Here is a 25,638-nt window from a genome sequence, read left to right on the forward strand (position 1 = left end):
CAAGCATTTTTCACACTAAAATAATATGAGGTTTAATATGATGGTTAAATTTGTATGGTATAAAAAGGTGTGTATTCAAGCTTTTGAATAATAAAATGAAGCCACCCAGGTTCTTGAATAGCGTAAATACTGTTTTGGCTCTGCAGACAGCATGACAGCAGGTTCATATGGATGGGTGGAGGTGGGGTCGGCTGAGGTGAATGCACCTCCTCATACAGCCATGGAAACAGGGGTAATGTTTATTCTACTATGTACATGTGCGTTTAAAACACAGTTGATTTATGAAACTCTAGCTGTTGCTAAGGCTGCACTGGCGGAATAAGGACTCGATGCCTGTTGCATTAATTTTAGCCTCTATCTCCTCAGCTGATGCTAGCTGAGATGTCTTGTTCACTCTCCCCTTTGCTTAATACAGCCCGAGGCTGTTTGACAATTAAGCGCACAGAGAGTTCGAAATGTCCCCAGACATGAGTAAACACAGAGATAATGAGAGATCTGATGCAGGTATTCATCACCGCATCAATAATTCTCAATCTTAACCGTCTCACTGTGTTTTAGTTCCACCTAAAGACATCAGTATGCCTCAAGGGAAGTTCAACAGTGTATGAAACCATCAACACGCATTTCAGAATTAATATCTAGGAGGGGGGTTGCATCTGACAACTTTACAGAACTGACAATCCAGCAACATGCAGTGAATGGCCAGGTGTGCAGAGGTTAGACTAAGGTTCTCAAGTTGTCACTGAAGCTGATTTCAGACGTGACAGATATATTTTGCTGTGGACAGAGCAGTACTTTTTGCTACCTCTTTTAAACCCTGAGATATATCAAGTGTCGGTCATTTGTTAGAAACGCCATCAACACAACGAATTGCTCAATGTGAATTATGCCCTTTTCCGGATTCTCACATGGACTCACGCTGACATTTGACTATGGGACTGGCAAGAAAAGTTCTGGAAAATGTCCGGAGTAACTGACTTGTACATTTGCATTCTAGCTTAAAGCCCCTCTGTAAAATTTCAAGAAGATGCCTCGACTGCTTGTCTGAGAGCAGCTTAAGTCTCTTTTTAAATGTACAGCCTGCTGCAACAGAATAAATGCCTTTGACTGTGTGCAACTTATCCCCATTGGATGATTCATTGTGTCTTGACCTTCTCTATGACAGCAGGCTTTTCACCCTGAATTCAAGTGCAGCCGTCCAGAACAGGCATAAACACTTTTCAGATGTGTCCAGACAAAGTACTTTGTCAGAAGCATAATGAACCCTTTTGGCAATTGTGCTTTTTTCTAGATGTATGTTTATTCAACCTTTTGCAAAGAGTGGAGGAGAGTATTGGTGCCACTCTCGGCGTCCATACAGTAAATGTAGCAGTAGCATGTGAGCACCAGCTGGAGCCAGCAACCTGTTAGCTTCGTTTTGCAATAAGACTGGAAACAGGGAAACAGCTAGCATGGCTCGTTCCAAAGGTAACACAATCCATCGTACTACCACTTCCAAGGATCACAAATTATATCTTGATTCTGTAGTTGGTACCAAAATCCAAGCGTATTAAAGTGACATGTTGTGGTTTTCCAGGGATTAAGTGTGCGACTATGTCCTGGCTGGGTTATGATTGCCTGGCTACCTCACGGTGACAACCAGGAGATGAATGTGCTCAACCAAGACATGGAACATAAGCCACTGGGAAACCATCAAATTGAGTTTTTACACTTCTGTGTCAGTACAGATTACACAACAGAAATATAACACATTAATCTGCCTGCTTTTACGTTGGTGTAGAGGCGTCTGATGGCGTTGGCTGGATGCGTAGTAGCTCGTTGTTTAACTGACAAATAGGGGCGCCATTTTGAGCATCTCATCGACAACCTACAAGACAGCAATCCAGCAGATTTTCCGAAAAAATTTCCAACTAATGATTTTCACGGAGGAAGTCACAAGTCATGACAAGGGGAGCTAGTGACCATCAACCTGGTATAAGAATATGCATATACTTATCTTGCATGTAGTCATACTGTATGCGGTGCAGTTTTTTTTCTGTTCCCACATCCTTACCGCCCAAAATAACTCGTGCAGTATGCAGAGGAGATGAGTCAATACAAAAACAGCCAAGTATGACAAGAAAAACACAAGAGGCATGAAGGAAGAAAAACTAAAACACTGTCAACCAAAATAAGAGCGTCAAAAAAAGCACATCTGAATATTTGGGATGCAGATGTAACAGATATTTCCCCAGCTGTTGTTTTTGGATTGAGACCACCGCTCCGATGCCCAAGGAATTAGAATGAAGTTCCAAGAGGTCCCATTGCTCTGGGTTTAAAGTCGCCTTAGGCCCGACTTGTCACACTGTGGCTCCCATCACTCTTCTGCCAACACAAAGCATCTCTTCATTCAACACTTAAATATATATATATACTCCTTTACGCACTTAAGCAGAGTTCTCACGTCCCAGAGCTTACATTGACAAAACCAACGTAGATGCTGATATTTCACAGACCTGTCAGCTGCACAGGCTCTCTGCAGATCAACAGTACTCGCATACAACACCACAGAGTATCAAGGACAGAAAAACACATGCACTCGCACACAAATTCCCTTTCTTCTGCAAACCCACTATGGAAGGATCCTGCCGCCCTTGTGACTGAGGATTTTGCCAACATAAAGACAGAGAAAAGCAGCGGTTGATGTTTTCCAAGTGGCTTGAATAACTTCCATTGACAGTTTCGATAAAAGCGGAAAACCTCCTTTCTGTAATGGAGGAAGGTTTTTTCGGGGGGGGCTTTTCCCTTTTTGTAATGTCCTCGGAGCCAGTCTTTGGCACTGAGGACCTCTGGACTGGAGGCTGTTGGCTCGGGCCAGACAATGGGCCTTCGAATGAGCTATGGGCAGTATAAGAAACGATCAGAGTGACCATGAGGCTCTTTCATGCCACTGGTTAGCTGACATATGTTAACTTCGTCCCCTTGTTCACTTCAACCGTTACAGAGGGGGGAAACAGTGTCTCACCTCCACTGCTGTCTTGTTTTTTTATTTTAAACAACACCACAGCCGACCATTAGCCCCCTTAGCTCACTGAAGGGCTGTGAAGCGCTGGGAGCAGGAAGCAAAGTGTCCGCCTTCCCATTGTGCCGACTGAAGAGCATGGTGAGATGAAACGCAGCCGCAGCGCAGGTGTGTTTGGTAAGATTTGGCTGAGGAGCGGCTTCTTTGGCAATTGCTCTCTGTGCCAAAACAAACACCCTTCTTTTTTTTCCCTCAACCTTTATACACATATAAACGTCAACACACACACAATCGCTCGCTGACTCCACATGACTGTATCTGCAGTTTCAAACCCGACATCTGCCAATCGCCCTGCGGAGCTCCTTGTTTCTCAACGTGGGGCAAACAAACGCTGAGCCGAGTTCAGCTTCCAACAGATTTTGTCATGCAAAGAGAAAAGTACCAACGAGGTGTGCCAATGTGCACCGTCGATCCACCGAAAGCCAAGAAACAACAGGGCACCAGAATGCCCCGGGTGGTGGTGGGCAAGAGCGAGGGGGAAACATATTTTTCCTGTACATGTAGCAACACCTACACTATATGTTCTCCTCAGACTAACAGGGAGTCACACAATACAAACATCTGAACGCTAATATATGGAAAGTTCCTCTGCCTATGTATTCGCAAACATAATCACAAAGGCAAACAGCTGCTGGCAACCCGGTGCGGAAAACACAGGTCTGAGTCCTGAGTCCGAGATCTCCTTTGCATATGTGTGTGTGACATAAAGAGACAAGCTCCCTGCACCTGGAACCTGGAAGTTATGTGCAGTCCTTATTTTAACCTTTCACCTGCCTATCACCTCAACGTCCTGCAGTGCACTGCACAGCCCAGTTATTCTGTTTGTTTACAATTCCAGCAAACGTCTGCCAGATCTTTTGAAATGGTGCAACTGGAATCTGTTTACTCCACAGTCTATCTGCTGATGCTGGAATCCATAATTGGATCTCTCCTATCAAACAGTTGGTGAAAGGCCCGGAACTCCATCACAACAACGTTCTTCCCAACTTTTTACTAACTGGAAGTCTCTAACAAAATAGAGACCTACCAAATTTGGTTACACCATTACAACTTGAAAGATGTCTTCGCTATTAGAGACTTCAGATCTAAGTCACAGGAGCATCACAGGCTCTAGCATCACATCCAAAATATAACAGTTTCAGGGGGAGTCAAAGGACATATTAAACTTAACTGCCAATACTTTGGAAATATTGGTATCGTTTAGTTTTATGCGCATATATGTAGAGTTCATGGTGTCCATGTCGTTTAAATAAAAGTAAAATAGATCATGTTATCCTGGCTCAAGTTATTTGATCATTTACAATATTTATACTCAGGAGGCATTTCAACCACATCTGTCTCGCACCTTTAGTGGAACAGATGTGCTCCTAATGGAATCAAACCAGCTTTCTACACTGGCCGCTTAACAATGCGTACAATCTATTTTCTTCAGCTTTACACACTTTCACTTTTTGTGTTGGGATTAGTTTACCTGTTACACATGGCTGCTACTGGCAGCTTGAATATGTGATGCAGCCTATTTCACATTAGCAATGCCAAATGCTTTAACTTAATAAACTGATTATTACAACTAGGCCTCCAGTTTGAACCCCTCCAGAGGATCCACAAAGGCAGCGGACAGCAACAACTGCATCCCATTAATATGGGTGATTAGCAGGAGAGGGGGAATAACCATTGCAGATATGTGATGGCAGATTACACTCCTCTCTGTTTACTCTACTCATACCAGAGCCAGGTTTCACAGGCTGATTTGGCTCAGAGCAGGTCAGGGGGGTTCGTTCTCATTTTTTTTGAAAGAGCGGTGCTGGAGGGATTCACGCAGGGAAGGTCTGCTCCGGTTTTTCTTGCCCTCGCCCTTTTGTCTGTGGTGTTTGCTCTGGATTTGAGTATTTCTCGTGTGGTTCAGTTAGAGCGGCAGTCAGTCCACACCTTAATGGCAGCCTCCGTGAGCGAGAGAGATCTGGGACTGTGCCGCCACTGGTGAGGGTGGGGTGGGGTGGGGGCTAAACTAGTCTTAAGGGTGTGCCGCTTTCACCTGTTGAGTCATGCCACCACGATTTACTCATCAACATTGTTTTTTTGCTGCATGTGCATTTAAAAGTTTCAAAATAGGTTGTAGCAAACCAGAAGTCAATGTGACAGGTGCACAGGATATAAGTAGCATAGACACATGGATTCATTCAGCATGAAGCCGACCTGGGTACATTTGTTCAAAGTCACAAAAAAACGTTCTGGTGCCTCCTAGGCTCTGTGTCATGGATCTATCTGCTAATGCTTAATTCCCCGATACCACCACACCTTCAGCTGAGGTTTGAACAGATGAACAGAGGCTTTGATGCCCTTTCACCCATTTCCATTCTATGACTTGTCATCACTCAGTGCGACTTTGTCATCACTGATAAGTTTCATGTATGTTGTAATGAACAAACTCTTTTGAAAGTGGATCTACGGAGAGAGAGAAATAAGCTGCTGGGCTGAAAATGTCACTGAGAGCTCAAAACACAGCAACTTAAGAAAACACATGCAAATAGACACAACACAACCAAATCGCACAGCACAACTTGAAAACTCACAACACATTGAAAGTGTTTCCAGAATACACAAAAAAGCGATGAACATGGCTGGGACCCACTTTTTGCCACGGTTTGTGAATCATGGATAGTAGTGGAAGTTGGAAATCCCTCAGTGTTGTTGAAAAATAATAAAAATAAGTTTGCAGGCTAAAGTGTCCTAGTCGTGTTCATTACTTTTTAGTGTCCCCTGGAAACACTTCTTGTGATTATTTGGTTGTGCTGCGAGTTTGTGGTTATGTTCTCTATTTGCATGTGTATCAATTGTGTTTTCTTAAATCGTAGTGTGTTGAGCTCTCTGGGCCACAAATAAATAAAGCCATTTTCTGTTCCCTCTTTGAAAAGTGATTGCCTTATTTGGAGCATTAACAGAGTGGCCTTCACTGATAAGCGAATGTTTCTGCTCAGAATGACTCAATATTTACATCAATAATACTTATTTCTGATTATACCCAAGACTCCCAAACTCGAGTGTTTCTAGAAACTTCAGCTTCTACTCAAAGCAAAACTCAAGCTGGGTTTTCTTGAAGCTGAATTAAAGCCGGTCGGGGGGGCTGCTGCAGTTTCTGCTGAAGTTCAGACGACTCTGTCAGATGATGGCACAGTATTTTCAACATGCACCTATCAGTCACACAGAGGCTGCACAGAGCCAGCTGACCAAGAATGGAGACATTTAGGTTGGGGGGGGGTTGTCGTGTGACTCGCCTCTGCTGGTATGGAGTCCACTTTGCTAAGAGGGTTAAACATCATGTATTGTCTCTTGTCCCTCATGATGCCCTGAGGTGGTCAATCTACAGGGGGCGCATTAAGAAAGAGGGGGGGGGGGGGGTCACATTGAAAAAAAACCTTCTTGTGTCAATTTGACCTGCGGTTCACCCTGATCCCTATCTCCCCTCTGTTCCTCGGCTGGTCGGCGTTCAGCTGGCGCTTGGGGGAGAGATGTTGGCTGAGTAGCAGCCATGGGGGAAGCACACTGTCAGTCCTGTGATAGCCGTATGAGATTCCACATGCTCTGATGAGTAATTCCTCCCCCCCCCCCCCCCCCCCCCCTCTCCATCACCATGTGCTTCATGGCCCTGAGTCATCGTCCACACTTTCCCTCACTCCCTCAACCCTTGTCAGTCTGCCTCTCTCTCTCTCTCTCTCTCTCTCCCTCTCTCTCTCTCTCTCTCTCTCTCTCTTTCCTCTCGATGCAGAGAGGAATCTTACTTCCTTTCTTCAGCAGCAGCCATCCCACAGGGAAGCTCAACAGAATAGCCTCCCTCCGATGACTCATTCAGCAACATCGAGAGCTCCGCTCCACACCATTCGCTCTCCAACCACGACAGCCCACCACACCACACCCAGTCCTCTACGGCCCGCTTGTCTGGATGTCTCTATTTCTATTTATCTGTTTTCCTGTATCCCTCGGGGTCCTCTTGCCTGTCTGCCTGGTTGCCATTTTCTGTCTGTCCGTACGGCCGCTGTCTGGTCAAGATTTATCATTGTTTACGTCTCTTCACACTCCTTTCTGCTTCCCCGTATTTCCACCCGCCCATACTGTATATCTTTATACCCTCTGAATTTGTTTTGTTTATTTCAGTCAGTCTTTCCCCTGGCAGCAAAGTCAAACTAGGCTCGTGCAGAGAAATAAAAACAGTGCAAGTCATACGTTCAACAAAAGTCAACATTGGTATTGTTAGTTAAGAAAAACCTTTCATTCGACCTGTGCAGTTCCCAGATGAAGTTGTTAACATTTCCATATTGTTGATCATCTGGAACCGTAAACATGTTATGAAACTTTCAACAAAGGTTACTCTTTGCTTTCAGCAGCTCCCTTGATGCTCTCTGCTTCCAACCATGTGTTATGCAATTCACTCAGTTCTGTGACTTCTACCATTGGTTTAAAAACCTCTGAATTAAACACATATATATATAACTCACACATATACGCTGACTCGCACTCTGGCCCTGCAGTGCAACAGGTTGTTGATAGTGAATCCCTGCACGCCGCTCAGAGATCCTCTCCATGTTGCCATCGGGGATTTGTTGACCATTGCAAGAGCAATAAGGATTTTTAGGGGCATTATGACTGGGTTAATGAAACACAGCTGCCCCTAAAAGTCCCTCACTTTTCTTGCTGCCTTTTCTTTCTCCCTCCCTCCCTCCATGGCTTAATCTTTGGATGTCTCATTCCAAACTTTTGAGATCAAACTACAACATTTGCAGGCTCCATGAGAGCTTAGCTTTGGTGTCCGTTCAAGTCATGGCTGTGGAATTGTAACAACCTGGAGTGACTACAGCGTCTGAAGTTTGACCTTTTTCACGGAGCTGGGTCACCCAGGATATTTCGTTTAAAAAAAAGCAAGCAAGCGTTCCAGTATTTGTGAATTGTATATTTATAATGGCAGAGTTTTATTGGGATTTGCTGTGACGTTTTTTAAAGCGGGTTGAATGAGTTCAGGGCACAATTTCCAAGAAGGGGAGCTCGGTGTGTTCATTAGGAGTTCAGCTTTCACAGGAAACGTAAACACAATCTGAAGCTTTTACTCTAGCGGAATGGTCTATATGATGCTCACAGTATCGTACACACGCGCTGCTAGTGACGGTCAATTTGAGAACCAAGCGAACCCCGTGACCCAGAGCGCAGGAGCCACCTGGGGGAAATGCGAGGAAAAGTCTATTTAAAGCGAGTCTACAACTCCGCTAACAAATGGTGTGAGGAGAGAATATGAGACAGGCACGGTGGGGGGAAAAAAACCAAGATGTAAGCAACACTGTGCAGCAAGTGGTGAGATGAGTCCAATTGGGCCTTTTAAACAATGGCAAATGCCACTGCGAGAGGCTTGGCAGGCGGCTGCAGCCAGCACTGTTTAATATCACAACTTTAATCAGCACACTTGGTGACTATCCCAGAGCTCCCCGTAGCCACGCTGCTTATTCAAACCAGGCTCATTCCACCAAGCCTCCCTTACTAGGCCCTCCGCTCTCTCTCTGGCACGGCCTCGCACGCTCCTGCAGCATATATGGACTTTCTGCCTGGAGTGGGTTTATCTGCTCTCTGCGATGTGTCATTGCGTTTTAGTGGGCTTCTCCGGAGGCACACGGCGACGATAGCTGACTGCAGCCCGACCCATCTGAGGTGGGATAGAGACGTATCCGCTACGTTAGATTTTATATATATATATCGGGATAACCATGTGACCACAAGGATGTTAAGGGTGATTGAAATATGTCAATTTCTCAATTAACGTGAGGATGTCTTCTATAGCCAGAAAGAAAGAAAGTCTAACCTTTTCTTGTCCGAAGTGAACGTATTACTGACAGAACAAGAAATTGGCAGGCGCGTAAAAAGGAATGACCTGCCACTGACGTGTAATACACAACCTGCAAATAACTGATGCTCAGGTACTAATATTACAGTAATAACGCTGACAGAGAGATGGATTTAACGTCTCCCCACCTGCTGGCACGTGCTCCGCTCGCAAGGCTGTTTTGAGTGTGTCTGAAACATGGCGGAGGTCTCGTGTGTTTTTAAAATTAAAAAATCCTGTGCTTCAGCAAATGTCTCACCTACGTGTCACTTGCGGCACAGAGATGGCACCACAGGCCCTCCACTCTATTAATTACATAGAGAATCTAGTGTCAGGATGCTAAATTCATTAGTGAGGTATGTACGGCACGCTGGGGTCAGGACAGATATAGACGCGGGCCTCCAAAACAACTTCTTCTCCACTTGACACACTTGTTCAACGTAATAGACTTTGGCACTTTGGGATTTTTTAGACTTTTTTGGAAAACTCTGCCTCTTAGTTTTTTTTAATTTCGGGAATTTTCTTGTAGAGCTTATCCCCAAAAAATTCAACATTTCTTTTAATTAAATTGCTCATCTAAATTCAAGGAGGGAGGGAGGAATTTGCTTGTTACTGCACTAATTCAAGATTTTATCATGTGCGGTCTTTGAAGGGAGATTAATGAAATAACATTAACTGATTCTCATCGGAAGTTAAACTTTATTCTTTATTTTTGTATCACTTGCCCTATTTTTAATGGAGCGATGGAAAAAAGCTTGGAATATATTAGATTTTTATTGAAAAACTATTTATCCAAAACTGCTCAGCAGAATGGGGCAAGCTAAGGAAATGCAGAGCCACTCTTTTTTACTTGGCATGTGAGAGTTGTTCATTCTCTGTGACACTGTTGAGAAACACTTTTCTCTTTTAGCTTGGGCAAAGGATTTTCAGCCAAATTATTTTGAAGTGAGATTCAGGGTTTGAGCCTTTGAGCTATGAAATACTGAAGTTGACATACCCTCACATGCAGGGTTCTCTTTTGACTGAGCAGTGTATCTAATATAGTGTAATGCATTACATTACTTGTGGTTAACATAAGTCTATATGGTGTTTCATAGTGACTTTATAATGACCCTATCGTCCTAGAAGTTTCTTTGTATTTAGGCTTGAAAGTTAATTTGTTAAGTTTTTTAAATATATATATATATATATATATATATATATATATATATATATATATATATATATATTATTGATAAGGCTATAATGGTCTTAAATGACGTTTTTACATGGGTGTTTTACAGTGAGACGTTCTACTCTAACATATCACTGTATTGGAGTAATTACCCGTTTGTCCTTTCCATCAAAACCTCCCATCTCTTCCATATGTCCTGTGGTTTAAAAGATTCGTGTACAGCTCAAGTCTATAGTCGGATCTGGGGGAACACATGAGCCAGAAACTGGGACTTTGTAGGCCAGTTGAATTAACTGAGGACTCACCTTGCCCGCAAAGACCCAGCCTCTGACGCACAACATCATCATGCACGCTGAGGACCACCTCCCGGGGTTTACCTGTGGCTTCTACACACGACTTTTTTCTATACCACAGCATTTTAACTTCCACACCAGGTAAAGGAGGGAACGTGAAGGATTTAGGCGCCGATACATACCCACAGATCTGCTGCCTGGAGAAGAAGGTGATGCCCGGTCGGTGTTACCTGCGCACCGGGCAGGTGTCAGCATCCCGTAGCCATATGGTGTGTGTGTGTTGGAGAGGGGTTGGGGAGGGGGGTACCTAGCGTTTTCAAAAAAAAAAGAAAAGAAGCGCCGACTGTCTGGCAGCTTGTCTGGCAGCATGGAGGAGATCGTCTGCAAGCGAAGTTGAAGTTCACCCAGCACCGGCACCACTGGCGCCCCAGTCCTATCTGATCCCTTGGTGCTCCACGCATCCCAGATTGAGCAGGATTATCCCTTTGTGGGTGGGAGGACAAATTATCTTTGGCAATAAATCGGACAGTCCCTGGCCTATGTCCCCTCTGCCCAGGGAGGAACAAACTGTGTCGAGCCTTGTGCCAGTCTCCCCCCTATCTCTCTCTCTCTCTCGCTCTCTCTTGCTCTCCCTCCCTTTAAAGAAAAGCTTCCCCACCGAGAGATCCCCGGGGCGCCCCCAGCACCCAGCCAGTCCCCCAATATCCATTATGGGAAGAGACAGCCGGGACGACAGGGAGACGAATGGAGAAAGCGGTATGGTGCTGCCATGCTGCTGCAGCCTCGACACAGTGAGCAGGATATTCCCAAACAGCTGGAAGGAGCTGATATATGGTGCTGCGCCCTCGTGCTGGGCCCTCCCCAAAATGGACCGGTGCTAAGTGGTAACCTGGTTATTTTCAGCGCGTCATTGGCTCGCCTCCAATTATAGGTTTCCATGGGGGGGGGGGGGCGCAGCAGCGTGGCACCGTATTTCCAATTATTATGGACTTTGAAAAACACGGCGGAGGGCACTCACTTGGAGTAATGTCCGAGCATGTGTGTTTTGCCTGGAACTGCGCTCATTCCCGCGGTGCGTCGGGCTCCCTCCGTCCGTTACGCGCCAGCCGGGTCCCGCGCTCCGCTCCGCTCGGCTGCGTCTCCGGGTCGGGCTGCTCGTCTGCGGTGCGCTCAAGATGCTCCCCTCTTTTATCGATGCTGCTCAGGGGACTACATGCATCCCAGGTTCATCACACACCTCTCCGCCGTTACCTCCCAGACCAGCAACATGTGAGCGTGCTGCGCCTCCTGGTGGCGAACGCGCGCCCTGGCACACCACTGTGCGCGCATGTGGCGAACACGAGCTGTATTGTCTTGTGCAAATGAGTGAGGGGGATCACGTGAAGCTGCACATCAGGCGCGATAACAGCGTGACAGCTGGAGCCTGCGGGAAAAGGTTTAATCAGTGGCTTTATATCTGATTTCTATGAAGTAAGCAAAGTTTACGTAGTTCTATTATATATGTTGTATTATCATATTTTATGTTAGGTTGTGCTATACTCTATAATCTGTTTGTTCTCTGTGTCCTTTATTATTTACCCTAATCTTTTATTTCACCTTAGGTACAGATATTCTGTTGTTCTCGTCTGAATTCTCCCTATTTCCTAGTAGTCTTTTTTAAATGATGTTCTAATCTGCATTTTTTTGCATGCTCTTGTTATATTCAGATATTTTGCATTCTGTTGTAACCCACTGTCATACTTGCTTTATATTCTGTTCAGCTGGATTCAGTTCAGTGTGCTTTGTTGGCATGGGTGTCAGGTGAGCGATGCCTGAACACCAAGGATTCAGTCCAGTTCCTGTGTGTGTGTGTGTGTGTGTGTGTGTGTGTGCTTGTGTGTGTGTGTGTGCGTGTGCGTGTGTGTGTGCTACAGTCACATACTTTGCAGCTTAGTTTAAGAGTTTAAAAGTCTTTATTGTCGTAAGTACCATACATGACATTTTCTTTACTTTAACCTCTCCTAATGGAATATGTTGATATTAATCACGCTCTGCCAACTTCTTGAAGTATTCCACTTGAATAATATTATATTTTTTCACATTTTAAGGTACTTCATCTCCCTCTCACCCCAGGCTCTTCTCTCCATTGGTTGATGTTGATTTTCATTTCCATTCATCTCTATTCTACTCTATCAAACAACAACTGCATCCCCTACATCCTGTGGATGTACATTACACAACTTTCTCTGAAGTGTTGTTGCACTCTTAATCCATTTTTGCAATATTCCAATCTTATCTTATCCACTTCATGCCTTATGACTGCATACCAGGTCCTACTGTGTAATATGTTGCAAACTTATATTTTCTGTTTTTGTGTACTTATATGTTCTGTCTACTTATATTTTTACACCAGGGATCAGAGAGAAACATAATTTCACTCCTGTCTATGTCCTGTACACATGGCAGAATTGACAATAAAGTTGTCTTTGACTTGACTCTATTTTAATCTATTCTATTATCATATTTATATCCCATTCAATTGATATTTTTATTTCTATCCTATTTTCGTTATTAACACTCTATCGATGATCTTACAACTATCGTGAATATATTATATCATAATTTAATCCCATTGTATTGATAGTTTGCTTTTCTATTATTAAAGTTGCACTGCGTTTTTTTATAGCTCTTGTAAAATATTCTCGTCTATTCTGAAACCTAAGTTATGCTCTACTTCAGTGCCTGTAGTGACGTTCTCTCTCATTTGGCATTCAGCTGCTTCAGAGTGGAAAAGAGTTCCACAGTAATGCCGGAAGTTGTCTTATTTTTATCAAAATAAAATAAAAATAGAAAATAAACTTTTGTATTCTTTTGACATTTTTACGTTGTGAAACAATTGTAACGTCACACCACCTCTCCCGTACACATTTAGAACATATCTGTCACCCTAAACTCGTGCCTTTTATTTTAAGAGGCGGTTTTAGCTTGTAGGACGAGACCGGAAATGACTTGTGTGATTTTCACTGACTTGGTAGCCAATAGCAATGTCCGACCAGCAGGTCTGTGACAGGAACCACAATACTCCTTCGAAACAAGATCCTCCACCACACCATCTACAGCAGGACGGATGTTCTTCATCATCCTCACCCTCCTCTTCCACTCAGTAAAATCTGACAGAGGGAGGTGAGTTCTGATCCGGTCACTCTTCGTCTTAGTGCGTGTGTGTACGTGTGTGTGTGTGTGTGTGTGTGAGAGAGAGAGAGAGAGAGTGAGGGAGAGAAAGAAACACTCTATCTGTTGCTCTGCAGAGTTTTGAGCAGCCTAAACGTCAAATCACGTGAATCCACTGAGTTAATTTATTTATACTGCAATGACGTTAGCAGGAGAGAGAGAGAGAGAGAGAGAGAGAGAGAGGGGGGGGGGGGCAGGAATGTAAAGACCCTGTGTGGGTGGGTGTGTGCGTGTGCGTGCGTGCGTGTGAAACTGACCACTGTACTTCTAACACTGGCACCTCTCACACAAATACTGAATCTGTGGCACAAAAACTGATCAATATCCCACTGTGCAGAGAGGAAAGTGTGTTGTCCCTTTCACTGATGACTTTCAACATGGCTACCTGGAGAGAAGAAGGGAGGCATGACAAGATAAGGCAATCAACTGTTAGTGATCAGCTTCATTTTCTGATGGAGCGGACAACACCTGAGCACAGTAGTTTCAGTCATCTACCTCAGCCGTTCCGTCAGTGCAACACTGGAGAGAGATGGTGGAGACAAAATATGTCATTGTGGGAGATTTCGTTCAGTCAACACAATATGAACAAACACACAACCTGACCTAGGAGTCTTTGTATTTCTGCGGATGTCATTTTAAGACCAGGTGAAGACTAAAAACATTACCAACATTGTGTCGATTTTACTGATGTCTGAAATTATTTATGTTTTCAGTACACAGATCAGACACGATAATGTTGATGATGTGATAAAACAGCAAAAACATCATAGACCTCAAGTAACAAACAATGAGGTTTTCCTTTCTTGGACATGAAGCCAGTGAAAAAGGTGACACACAGCTGCTCTGTTGTGTGTTACTGTGCATTTAAAGGGATAGTTCAGTCAAACATTTTAAATTAACTCATTATCTACTCACCACTCTGCAGAAGTGCTTGAATCCACAAAACAATTGAGGAGTTTCAGGGGTAAACAGGGTTGCAGCCAAATACAATTAAAGCAACTGGTGATCAATTCTTAAAACTAGAAAAAAAACAAGAGAAATAAAAACATAAAATGCCTCCATACTGTTCCTGTGCTGTCATCCAAGTGTCAGTCAGCCCGGACATTCAAATTAGACCCGAAACGGTGTCATTTACACCATGTTTTTATCCTAAATGTCCTCTGATACCCTCCGCAACAAGACTTTGATAAAATCCAATTAGATTAAAAGAGATTATAACGCGCATTATTAGTAGTTTCAGTTTTCTGGTGTTTTATCCACCTAGCAATCACAAAATAGATTGCAGATTAATCAATGATTGAATCAATGACGCTTATTGTGATTTGAGGGACATCAGTCAAAAAATAAATAATATAGTTATTACATTAAAACTCAATAATTGACTTCTGTGCCATCAGAAGTTTCTAACAGAGAGTTTTAGTTTAATCCACAAACGTCGTGGTTCTTGGTCGTACACACTCATCTGTGGTTGACGTGTTTTAGAGGCCGACACATTGCCCACACATGACTCTCCCTCCTCACTGCTCTCTGTGTGTGTCACCCTCTTCTGTCAGCAGCGGGTGCGTCCTGCGCCCGGCTGCAGGCGGCCCTCTCAATGGTCTCTCCTACCATGAAAGCGGTGGTGGATGCTGTGTGGGCGGTGTGGAGCATCGGGGCCTCCATCTATGACTACATCCACACCAACGCCATGGAGGAGCGCATCCACGCCCTGGAAAACGTCATCACCATCCATGAGTGTGTGATCGGGCTGCTGTCTGCCGGCGTGCTGACCCTCTTCACTTACATCCTCTTAAAGAAGCTCTGAGGAGGTGTGAAGGGGCCTGCTGGAGCAGACGTGTGAGAGGTGGAATCACCAGAATCAGACACTGACATTGAATGTGGTAAAACAAACACTGATCAGACAGATAAAGGGGAAAGTTACACTTTGGGTACTTAAGACTTGCTCATAAGAACTGGAAGGTACGAGCAGTTCTCAAGGGAGCAGACACATAACATTAAGTTAAAATTATTTCTAAAAGCTACTGTTTTAAAACCTCATTCCAGTGTTTGCACCGGTTTTGGGGGGAAACACTGATGTTGATGTTGTCTGTGTAGCAGCTTGTTGAGGAGGTGAGCATGTGAGGCTACAGGTCCACCTATTTTTTAAATGCCCATTTAAACTGTTGATTTTATGCTCCATTCAAGATCTTTCCAGTTTCATTTTTAATTTAATACCTCATTTGAATGGCTTAAGCACAAAAAAATTGATTCATTGTTCCCCCTGATTAAGTTTTAACCTCTATTACCATAAACTAAAACATTTTCATCATCACAGGACATTGTGACTCAGCAGTTCAGTGCAGGTTTTACAGACTGGATTAAATTAAAATGATTAAAGGACTTAAATATGTAAATATATAAAAATATACCTAGTGCCAACAGTTAGAGAAAAATTGACACACAGCGTTTTGAATAGTTGATGTAGCTCAAAATAACAGTAAACCAGTAAATATACCAACCTTATTAGTTACCCCTACTCAAACTATCATACCTGTGTGTCTGAACAATATTAAAAAACATTTCTCTAAAGAAACCTTCAACTGTGAGTGTGTGCGTGTGTGTGTGTGTATTTGAGTATAGAAAAAATGATAATTTACCAAGTCAACCGCCTTAAATCACATTCTTTTCTCTATTCTTGTTTTCCTGTTGGCAATCATTTCTCTTGAAGACTCAGTAAAAAATTAAAGACGATAATTCCATTGAAACTAGTGTCTGGAGAGAGCAGCTGTCTCTCATATCACCCAAATAGTCGATTGATGAATCGTTTTAAACACCTTGTCTCTTACTATAAGTACATCCTGTTTAGTCTTCGGTGTGTTTGATAAAACACCCATTATAATCCCTTATGATACAATATGATTGGTTTACTTGTCATCTTTATTTTCAATGCAACATTAGGATTAATTCATACGGTAAATTTCGGTTAATCCCCACTGCTGTTGGTAAATATGAAGTGTCCTTAAAAACTGTAAATATATTTAAATGTTCAAAAGCAGTTTTTCAGCTTTCATACATGTGCAATTACCCTGTAGTACTACTGCTGCTTAATATTTTATAAGGCAACATTTTGTACCATGTAACATCATGTTTAAATGAGATAATAGGTATCGACTGGATCAATGTGTAATGTGAAATGAGCAGTTTCTTTTGCAGGATAAGAGGTTTTTGTAAGTTTAACTTTAAACAGCTTATCTAACCTGCTGAGTGATGAGTCTTTGGAGACTGCAGCTATAGCCCTGATTTTAGAGAAATTGCTGTGTATTTTTGTGTAAATGTGTTACGGTCCAAAAAGGTACACAACAAGAGAACGTGCAAGGATGAAACAGTTTTATTTCATTTTAACAGTTTTCTCGAAATGTCAAATAAACATGGAATTCAATGCAATTAAACTGCACCTCTCTCACAACAGTGCAAGATTCCAACATCAGTCCAACGCAGTGTTGTGTACAAAAATGAAAAGCTAAAGTGTGTAACACTTCTGATTGAAGTTGTGGCCACGAGAAGCTTTTCTTTCACATCTCTGAACATTTCTTCAAACAATCTGCTAAAGCCACTGAGGAAGAATTGACTGCAAACTTCAGAAACTGCGCCACTGGGTTGGAAATCATAAGCGGACATGATACCAGTCGTCCACAGAGAAGAAAAGAAGAGCAAACCCTGTCTGAAAATACGTGCTGCTTCTTCAGCTGACAAACTTCTACACATGAGCTGGTGGAATCTGAACTTGAAGGCCTTAATCTGGAATACATGGACCTTAACATATGTGGCTACAAGTGTCCAGTCTGCAGGAGAGTGTGTTTGGAAGTGAATCTCTCCACACTGTCGCCCTCCAGGAACTTCATGGCTCTCCAGTGGATCTTGCCGCAGTTCTCTGGCTGCCCACCGGGTCCCAGCTCCACCTGGATGTACTGCAGCCACAGGTCTTGAATAAAGAAAACAGAAAAAGATTTGAGCTGAAAATGCACAATGATGTTATGATTCAGTATAAATGCTTAACAAAAGGCTCTTCGACTTGCCATATTCCAACTTCTCCCTGGCCTACATACCAGTCTAAAACTTTGTGTTTGTCACTGTTAAAAAATGACTTGAGTATTGGTCATTCAGACGTATTTATATCTTAAAATCAGATATTTAAATAGTTTTGGTTGCAGTTTTGTTACAAATGGAAAGTTTGTCCTTCATACTTGAATAACAAGATATTGTGAATAAATTAGTTTTGACTAGCACTACTTTTCCTCCTGTCTTGTGTTCCTTTAAGACATTGAATCTCCGCTCACCGTCGTCTGTTGTGCCGAACTCCTGCAGGGCCCTCTCGTAGCAGTCCCTCAGGCTATTCATTTTTGGATTCTCCTGCGAGAACCAACAACATTATTGGCTCATCAATCCTAATCATTCAGTCAGTGTGTCCTCATAATCAATCAAACTTTCAGTGAAATCAATAGAAACCTTAAGTCAGTGGCAGATTAGAGTAAAACGACGAATATAGTGAAGAGTTCTAACTCGTCATCGTGAATCTGTTCAATTTCTAAAATCTAAAGTTTTTAGAATGAGGTGTAATTTACAAAGTTTTCACATGTGGCTATGTCTGATGTACGTACTTGTTCCATCTCGATCTCAATCATCCTGGTGAAAAAAGTCTTGGGCAGGGGACGGTTTTCCTGTAAGCTACAGAAGAAGAAAAAGGTTTTAAAAAATGTGTGTTTCTTTTGTGTTAGATATTATTTAAATTTAGGACAGTAAGCGCCGCAGATGTGGTTCCTGTTTACCTTGTAAAGGTCTTCCTCGCTTTCTTGTAGCCTCCGGTGGAGAAGGACCAATCCAGGTAGGACTCCTTCATCTCCATGGCAACAGCTGCCACTACAGACACAAGACCTCTCTGGGAAAAGTCAAGAAAACAAAACACTCGGTTTGGAAGCCTGAACATTGAGCTGGTAAGGTCTGGCATTAACATCCATCCTGAGAGGTCAGTGATTACAAATACATTACACTGAAGACGCAGTCGAAACATACGAGTCAACCTGAGAGGGAAGGACTTGGGTGGGCTACCTTAAAGACGGCCTCGGTTTCCTCGGGACTCTGGTTGGCTTTGCTCCACTGCACCAACAGCTGCCACAGTGGTAAACTCTCCTGTCAGAGCAGGAAAGAGACGATAGAGCTATTAGCTGATTTGTAAACACTATCTTGCTTTCTCCATTACCTTCAAGAGTCTTTGTTTTTAGAAAGTGCATGAATATAAACCCTTAAGATGAATAAGAACATCTTTTATCTTCTTCATTTAATTATCTCTAATTATCTTGCAGCATGGTAACATTTTATTGTCCGACACACAGGACACAAATGAACTCCTTGAGGTTTATACTCTTTCCCAACACTTGAACAGAGAGTGTTGATCTTGAGAGAAATGTGTGTAATGAGCAACGAGTCGTAATCCTCCTCACACAGCTACTTCTCACAGTCTTATGAAACCCCCACCACGACCAGCTCTAACCAGCTACTCTGCTCACTACTGTAGAGGCTCTAGGAGCAGAGCAGGACAGTTGTATTCACAATCACACAGTATAACACTTCTGTCAGTAACTGTACAGCACTGACAGAGGGAGGGGGTTACATTGGTTCAAAATGAAAATCATCAATTTGCTTTATTGATGATGACCCTCCAGTTAAATTGAGAAAGAACACTTTAACCTGGCTTTAAATATACAAATAAGGAATCTCTGGGTTTATGTTGGCTGATGGCTGCTTAAGTGCCTGAATAGAGACAAATAAGGCCAAAAAGATGGCCCACTTTACAGTTCTCTCTGTGTGTGTGTGAGTGAGTGAGTGAGTGAGTGAGTGAGTGTTCCAAGGATTATTCTGGGGCATAATAAACACGTAACTGATATGTATATGTTATTCAATATACACATCAGCAAAGAAACGAATCAAACATGATGTGATGTTGAACAAATGATGTGAAATCAAAGTGAGTGCGTGTGCCTGTGTGCATGTGTGGTTGAACGGAGTACCTTGGGATTCACGCGAGTGAGAGCTTCCTGGAATAGCCTGGCCATGTCTCCGCTCCCGAGCTGTGCGAGCGTCTGCAGACTCAGGCTCCACGTCAACACCGACTGGCTGTAGCGCTCCGTGGCTGCCATGGCAACGCTGGCTGCTCCCTCAGCATCTCCAGATGAGAGAAGGATCTGCAGCTGGTCACATGAGGGGGGGAATGAGCGTTTGTTACAACCTTTAGACATCATAATCCATCAAGAAAAATGTTCAATGAAGAGAGATTACAACCATGTATAAAACTTACTTTCTTGTTATTCAGGTAAATAGATAGATGATTTAATACTTTGAAATAGGAATGACTGGAAAGTGTTCTGAGATCTACACATTATCACCAGATGCTCTGTCTTGAGTCGCAATCACACACACTTTGTTAATTCTGTTCAAAATCGCAGTGGAAATAAGTCAAACATTTCTTTGTCTGAATTATTTGGATTCACATTGAATTTAAAAAGTCATTTAAAAGTCAGAATTCATCACAGTAAGTCATACAATTGGAGGTCAAAGGTGGGGGGTACATGCATTAAAAGGTCCTTGTTCTGGCCAAGAGTCCCACTTGTCTGTGCTGTCACTATGCTTGGGTCTAGTAACTTTAGCTTGAGATGTCATCACTCTTCTCCTCTTACTAATCACACCCTTTGTTTAAGTGTAGTAAAGTTACGTTGCCTTATGAACTGCAAACAAGCTGGACTTCTGTAATAAGACATGTTGACAAGTAGTCTTCAAATGGAGGAAAGACCAAACCCTGCAGAGCTAAAGGCCCCGAAGATTCTAGTTAAATAAAGACGTTATCTTACCCAGTTCTTATAATAAACCTCCTTCAGCAGTGAGGAGTCGTGGGCACGCTGCAGAACTCCCAGCAGCCTCTCTTGCCTCTGTGAATCAAACACACAAACAAATATCAGTATTTACACTTTAGATCATCAGACTCCAGAAACACTGACACTTTTCTGATCTGCACTTTTTAACTTTAGGAGCAGTCGTACTGACATCGTGAGAATGAAGCAGATTCATTTACCTGCTATGAAAGTAAATGATGTAGTATATTATAAAACAATGCAAATACTGTTCAGAGCAAAATCAAAGACTCACCTTTTCCTTCAGCTCTTGGACATTGGTCTTTCGTTTCTGCCTTTCCAAGCAGAAGGTCGCGTAGCAGGTCCACATGGGCTCTAGAGCACAAAGCACAGCAGTTGTCTGTTAGACTGACACAACCTTGTGTATACAGCAACAGTGATTTAATAGAGGGCATCTACAGGCATCAGAAAGTCAAAACTTAGATGTTTTAGAACATTTAACACAAAGGAAACAACAGCAACACAAAACTGAGGGAAGGGAGTTTAGTCCAATTGAACTCATGGATTTGGATACTTCCATACAAAAAGTATTTTTAAGTAATCCTCTTCTCATTGTAACTGTAATCAAGACTTGTTCCTGCTTATGGGTAATTGTCATACTAACAAACCACAGGTGCCTATAGTAAAATTAAAAAGTTTCTAGTCTTTTTGGAAAATGAGCCATAATAACCATTTGCATTTGTTCTCCGTGTATGTTGGTATGAGTGCTGTTCCTACCAGTGTTCAGGCTCTTGAGGCCCTCCTCATAGACCTGGCAGCAGCGCTCCTCTCTGCGGTTGATATCTGACGCTCGGCCTTTGGCAGACGTCAGCTCCTCCCCTGCCCCGGGAGCCTCCAGCTCCCTCTTGGCCATGAAATCCCATGTCAGGCTATCCTCTGTGTAGTTTGTCTGTAAGCTGGAAACAAGGGGAAGGAAGAGGGTGTGTTAATCCTTGATGCTGAACATATATTGGAGTTCAAGAGTGCAGAGTACGTGTGTGTGACAGGGGAGAAAAAACTGCTATTTTGTCAGTGAAGAAAACGTACTCTTGCAGGATGGAATCCTGAAGCTCTTTGGTGAAGTCAAAGATGGCTGCGATGGTCAGAAGTGAGATGACAAACTCTGCCTCTGTGGGAGGAAATCATCAGCAACACAAAGATAACATGACCAGATCCAGGGAAAGATGTTGTATAAGGACTAGTTTGACATTTTGGGGAAAAAGAGAAGATCAATGGCACTGTGATGTCTGTATTAAATGCTTAGATCTCAAGCTCCAGCAGCTGGTTAGCTTAGAATTAGCAGCAGTTGAGCAATTTGCCAATTTCATCCCAATCACCCTCCACTTAACTTCTCCAGTAAATCAGTGTATTTGAGAATAAAAAGAAATAATATTCTGGTGTAAATCAGGAAAAATTTGTATCATACAATATGTATACAAGACAGAACACCTGACCCAAGCATAAATCTGGTCTTCTGTGGTACTTTGGTTTTCAATACTTGGCCCCATGTTACATCTATCTATCTATCTGTCTAACAAATATTTTACGAAAGGAACTTTAAACAAGGTTATCTTTTTTATCAGCGCTAAAACTTTCCGAGCATGTATATTTTTGCAAAGAATCACAAGACACTTTTGAAAAGCCCACCTTGGATTTTCCCTGTAGCATCTTTGTACACGACCTCGGCCAGTTTTCCGCTCAGGATTTCCGGAGAAAACTCATATTCCCCCTGAAGGGAGTGACAGAGCAGATACTCAGGCACTGAATGGTAATAGCTAATAGAGCGAAAGCTTCTGAGCATACATGTTTGTTGAATTTCACACGGTTTGTATTCAGGTCATGACGCACTCACCAGGTCCACCTCGGCTATCTCCAGCTCTTTCTTCTGCCTCCTCAGTTTCTCACAGTGCAGCAGCTCCATGCGGAAGTACTAGCAAAGAGTTGAAGGAGATAATTTAAAGGATTTATTTGAAAAAAATCCAAGATCATCAGTTCTTTTAACTTTTTTAAAACTTCATTCAAGAAAACGAGTGGACCACATTTTTTACTACAGATTTTCTCATTCAAAATACAAGAGACTGAATCACTTCCAATTTAAAACATGAAAAGTTAGCTTCCTGTACCTCCTTGTAAACCTTCTTGTTGTTCGGGTGGAAGCGCAGGGCCCTCAGAAACAGGTGTCTGGCGCTTTCAGAAGAATTTCTATCCTCCAACTCACTCTTGGCAGCCATTATCCACAGAGCTAAGGAGTCAAAATTAGAAACATGAACACTACTTAGGTATATTTTTAGGAGACACCATTATCCAATCTGGTTTTGTAGCATTTTTCCTGAATCCCCAAAGATGACAATACACTACATTTAAAAACAATAACCAGCAGTGGAGCCATAAATGTGAGTTAAAACAGTTCTTGTGTACCTGGTTTGTCTGAGTGGATGGCGAGCATGGACGAGAACACTTTGCTGATCTGGCTCTTAGTGGCCTGAGGGGCGAAACCCAGAAGAGATAGAGATTAGAATGAGAGATCACATTGTTAGAGGAGAACCAGTTAATGATGAAGTACTAACCCATTTCTTGCAGAAAGCCACATGTGAGAACCAAAGCTGCACATCGTCCTGTGGGAAACAAAACACGTTACACCTCACCTGGTTGATACCTTCATTTATTAACTCGGTTAGAGCAAATATTAAACTTTACACAAAGTAGAATTTCATTGAATCTGTATGTTTTCCTTTGAGAAGGCAAAACACAGTTATAAATTAAAAAAAATAACGTCAGTGCAGCAGTAAAAGTAGTAGGTAAATAATGATCCTCAAATGCATTTCAAAACTATGACCTGGGTTTAAAGAGAATAAGTTTGACTAAACCTTAAAGCCAAAGCAGTTAGATTTAGATGATTTATTTTATTGTCCTAACTTGATTCTCCATCCATGAGCAGAGCAACATGGTAACTAACAGTTACTTTGTAATAAATGTGTGTATGGTACCTTCCACTTGTTTGTTGCTCTTCTGAAGATGCTGTTTATCCTGTGGATGATGGGGAACTCAATCTCTTCTCTTTTGAACTGGTATCGGATGTGCTGCAAATTAAAGGTTAAGTTAAACTATGAAAGCACCAATGAAAAGGCTGCCAGTTCCTGCTGTGCACGTAATAACACAAGTGAAGTTTACTAGTACATAGTAAATATTAATACAGTACTTTACTTGAATCTAATCCACAGTCACTATGAAGTGGAGATAAAGTGATACAATGATCCCATTTCCACTGTCGCTGAAGCTCACTTACCAATCTTCTCTTCTTCACCAGCTCCAAAATGTTGATTTCATACTGTAATAAAAAAATGATGTGTGAATAAATCTTTTTACCAACTAAATTTATCTGATTCAAATCCTGGATGAACAACTTGCATGATAACGGCGCTGTACCTGAATGTAAGCGATGAAGTCTTCTTTCTTTATGATCAACCTGTGGAGCTTGTATTCCATGGCTGTCACTCTCTTGATTATGGATCTAGAAAAGTAAACAGAAACATGGTGATCAACTTTGCATCACATGCGTCATGGGAACAGATCTTAGGTGAAAGAAACACACTTGAGACACAGAACTGCCTATCCAACCCAGAATATTGTTCCAAGTAATAAAAATACTTATTTGGACATTAGTTCTATAGAGTATGTTCAATACAGAATTTATATTTGCTTTCTCTTTTATTAAAGGCCATTAAGCCCTAATGTGGAAAACATGTCATTGTCACTCTGTTCAAATTGGACTTTCTAAGTATCTACAAATACAGACAAAGATGGAGAGGTAGGATTTTAGACTTGAGGCAGAAAATCACCCTGAATTACTGACTCCACAAAGTCTATAAGTTATTTTACATAAGTGTCAGATGAGATTTATAGTTGTGGACTGTGTGTGAAGTCCCCGGTGGGTGATGTGTTACCTGACTTCCTTCTGGGTGAAGAGTCCCACTCTCTCCAGCTGCTCGAGCTCCGGGATCCGCTCCTCGATCCGCTGCTGAACCACCTCCGCCATCTTGTCACGGTTTCAGCTTTGACACGTTACTTCACGATGTTAAAAAATGTCGGGAACTACTACTTTACTCTGGGACAGAAGATCTGAGGCGACCAGGCTGCTCCTCGGCTCCACACATGGGTGGAAGTTGTTATTTGAGGAATTTCCGGTTCCGTCTGCTAATGGTTACCGTAGGGAAACACGAGCCGAGTGCGCGTCTTACTCTGGTTGTGGGGACACATTTAGGAACAAACTTTGGGTTTAAAGTGCAAAAAAACGTAAAGGTGCCAGTTTCAAAAATGTTAAACTATGATTAACTGAATATGTCTGGGGTTTGGATGGTTGATCAAATAAAAGAAGACATTTGAAGGAGAAATGATTTGCTCATCACTGACAAGTAGTTCACATGTGGGGAGACGCACCAATTATTACACCAATGATTATATCATGTGATCATGGACCATATGACGGTGGATTGCGAATAAGAGATCGCGATTCAATTTATCTAGTTTTATTATTGTAATATGTGGTCATGCTTCAATTTCTGTCATCTTTAAAATCATTGTCCCTTCAGCAGTTGGACTTTTAAACCAGCTGTAGCCCTGGTGTATGGCACACACACATTTTAATATATTTTAGTACTTTAACAAAGGACTAATGGATGTTATTTTTATGTATTGTTATGATGTGTATGGGTTGTGTGTGACTACTGTTTGCGGACCAAATGGCCCCTTGTTATTATTTATTTTTTCGGGCAAATTAATTGGCTTTTTGTGGCTTTAACATGGGCAAATTCTTACCAAAATTTGCAGAAAATTTGAAAGTGGTGCACAGAAGTGGACTGCGCATTTCCTGCGCAGAAGTGAACTTCGCGGAATTAATTTAATTTAATTTAATTAATTTTTTTTAATTCAATTAAAACATTTTTTTTTATTTTTCTTTAGCCACAGGTTCAGTATCTTGCCAAGGACACTTCGACATGCAGATGGGGAAGAGTGGGGATTGAGCCCCCAACCTTCTTGTTGAAGAACGACCTCTCTATCCCCTAGGCCACATGCCCTTACATCAACATTGAGGATTGGATTACCTGCTCATACACAAG

The 25,638-nt window shown here is 42.3% G+C and overlaps 1 protein-coding gene and 1 long non-coding RNA gene across 3 annotated transcripts; one reads left to right on the top strand and one right to left on the bottom strand.

Annotated features, from left to right (window-relative positions):
• Nucleotides 1-13,409: 13,409 nt before the first annotated feature.
• LOC128434479 (uncharacterized) lies at nt 13,410-17,449 on the top strand. 2 transcript variants are annotated; one of them, XR_008337167.1, is made up of 2 exons: nt 13,410-13,553; nt 15,155-17,449. It is a non-coding gene; the product is annotated as an uncharacterized LOC128434479 (long non-coding RNA). The 2 variants fall into 2 exon arrangements; XR_008337173.1 differs by having other exon boundaries at nt 15,158-17,449.
• On the bottom strand, nt 16,951-24,749 carry utp6 (UTP6 small subunit processome component). Its single transcript, XM_053417870.1, has 19 exons — nt 24,466-24,749; nt 23,948-24,032; nt 23,808-23,849; nt 23,509-23,601; nt 23,089-23,136; nt 22,940-23,003; nt 22,645-22,763; nt 22,374-22,451; nt 22,169-22,250; nt 21,569-21,650; nt 21,260-21,438; nt 20,778-20,857; nt 20,483-20,560; nt 19,646-19,825; nt 18,687-18,767; nt 18,407-18,516; nt 18,239-18,305; nt 17,918-17,990; nt 16,951-17,562 (listed from the first exon to the last, which is right to left on the bottom strand). The coding sequence occupies exons 1-19, from the start codon at nt 24,555-24,557 to the stop codon at nt 17,408-17,410; spliced, it is 1,788 nt and encodes a 595-aa protein (XP_053273845.1). The 5' UTR covers nt 24,558-24,749; the 3' UTR covers nt 16,951-17,407.
• Between the last annotated feature and the right edge of the window lie 889 nt (nt 24,750-25,638).

Source organism: Pleuronectes platessa, chromosome 3 (assembly GCF_947347685.1).
Source record: "Pleuronectes platessa chromosome 3, fPlePla1.1, whole genome shotgun sequence".
In the NCBI taxonomy this organism is placed as follows: Eukaryota; Metazoa; Chordata; class Actinopteri; order Pleuronectiformes; family Pleuronectidae; genus Pleuronectes; species Pleuronectes platessa.

Coding starts and splice junctions, on each gene's coding strand:
- utp6 (XM_053417870.1), bottom strand. CDS start 24,557: ATGGCGGAGGTGGTTCAGCAGCGGATCGAGGAGCGGATCCCGGAGCTC. Junction 20,858..21,259: donor CCTCAAGAGCCTGAACACTG/GTAGGAACAGCA, acceptor TTTGTGCTCTAG/AGCCCATGTGGACCTGCTAC. Junction 19,826..20,482: donor AGGTTTATTATAAGAACTGG/GTAAGATAACGT, acceptor TCATGTGACCAG/CTGCAGATCCTTCTCTCATC.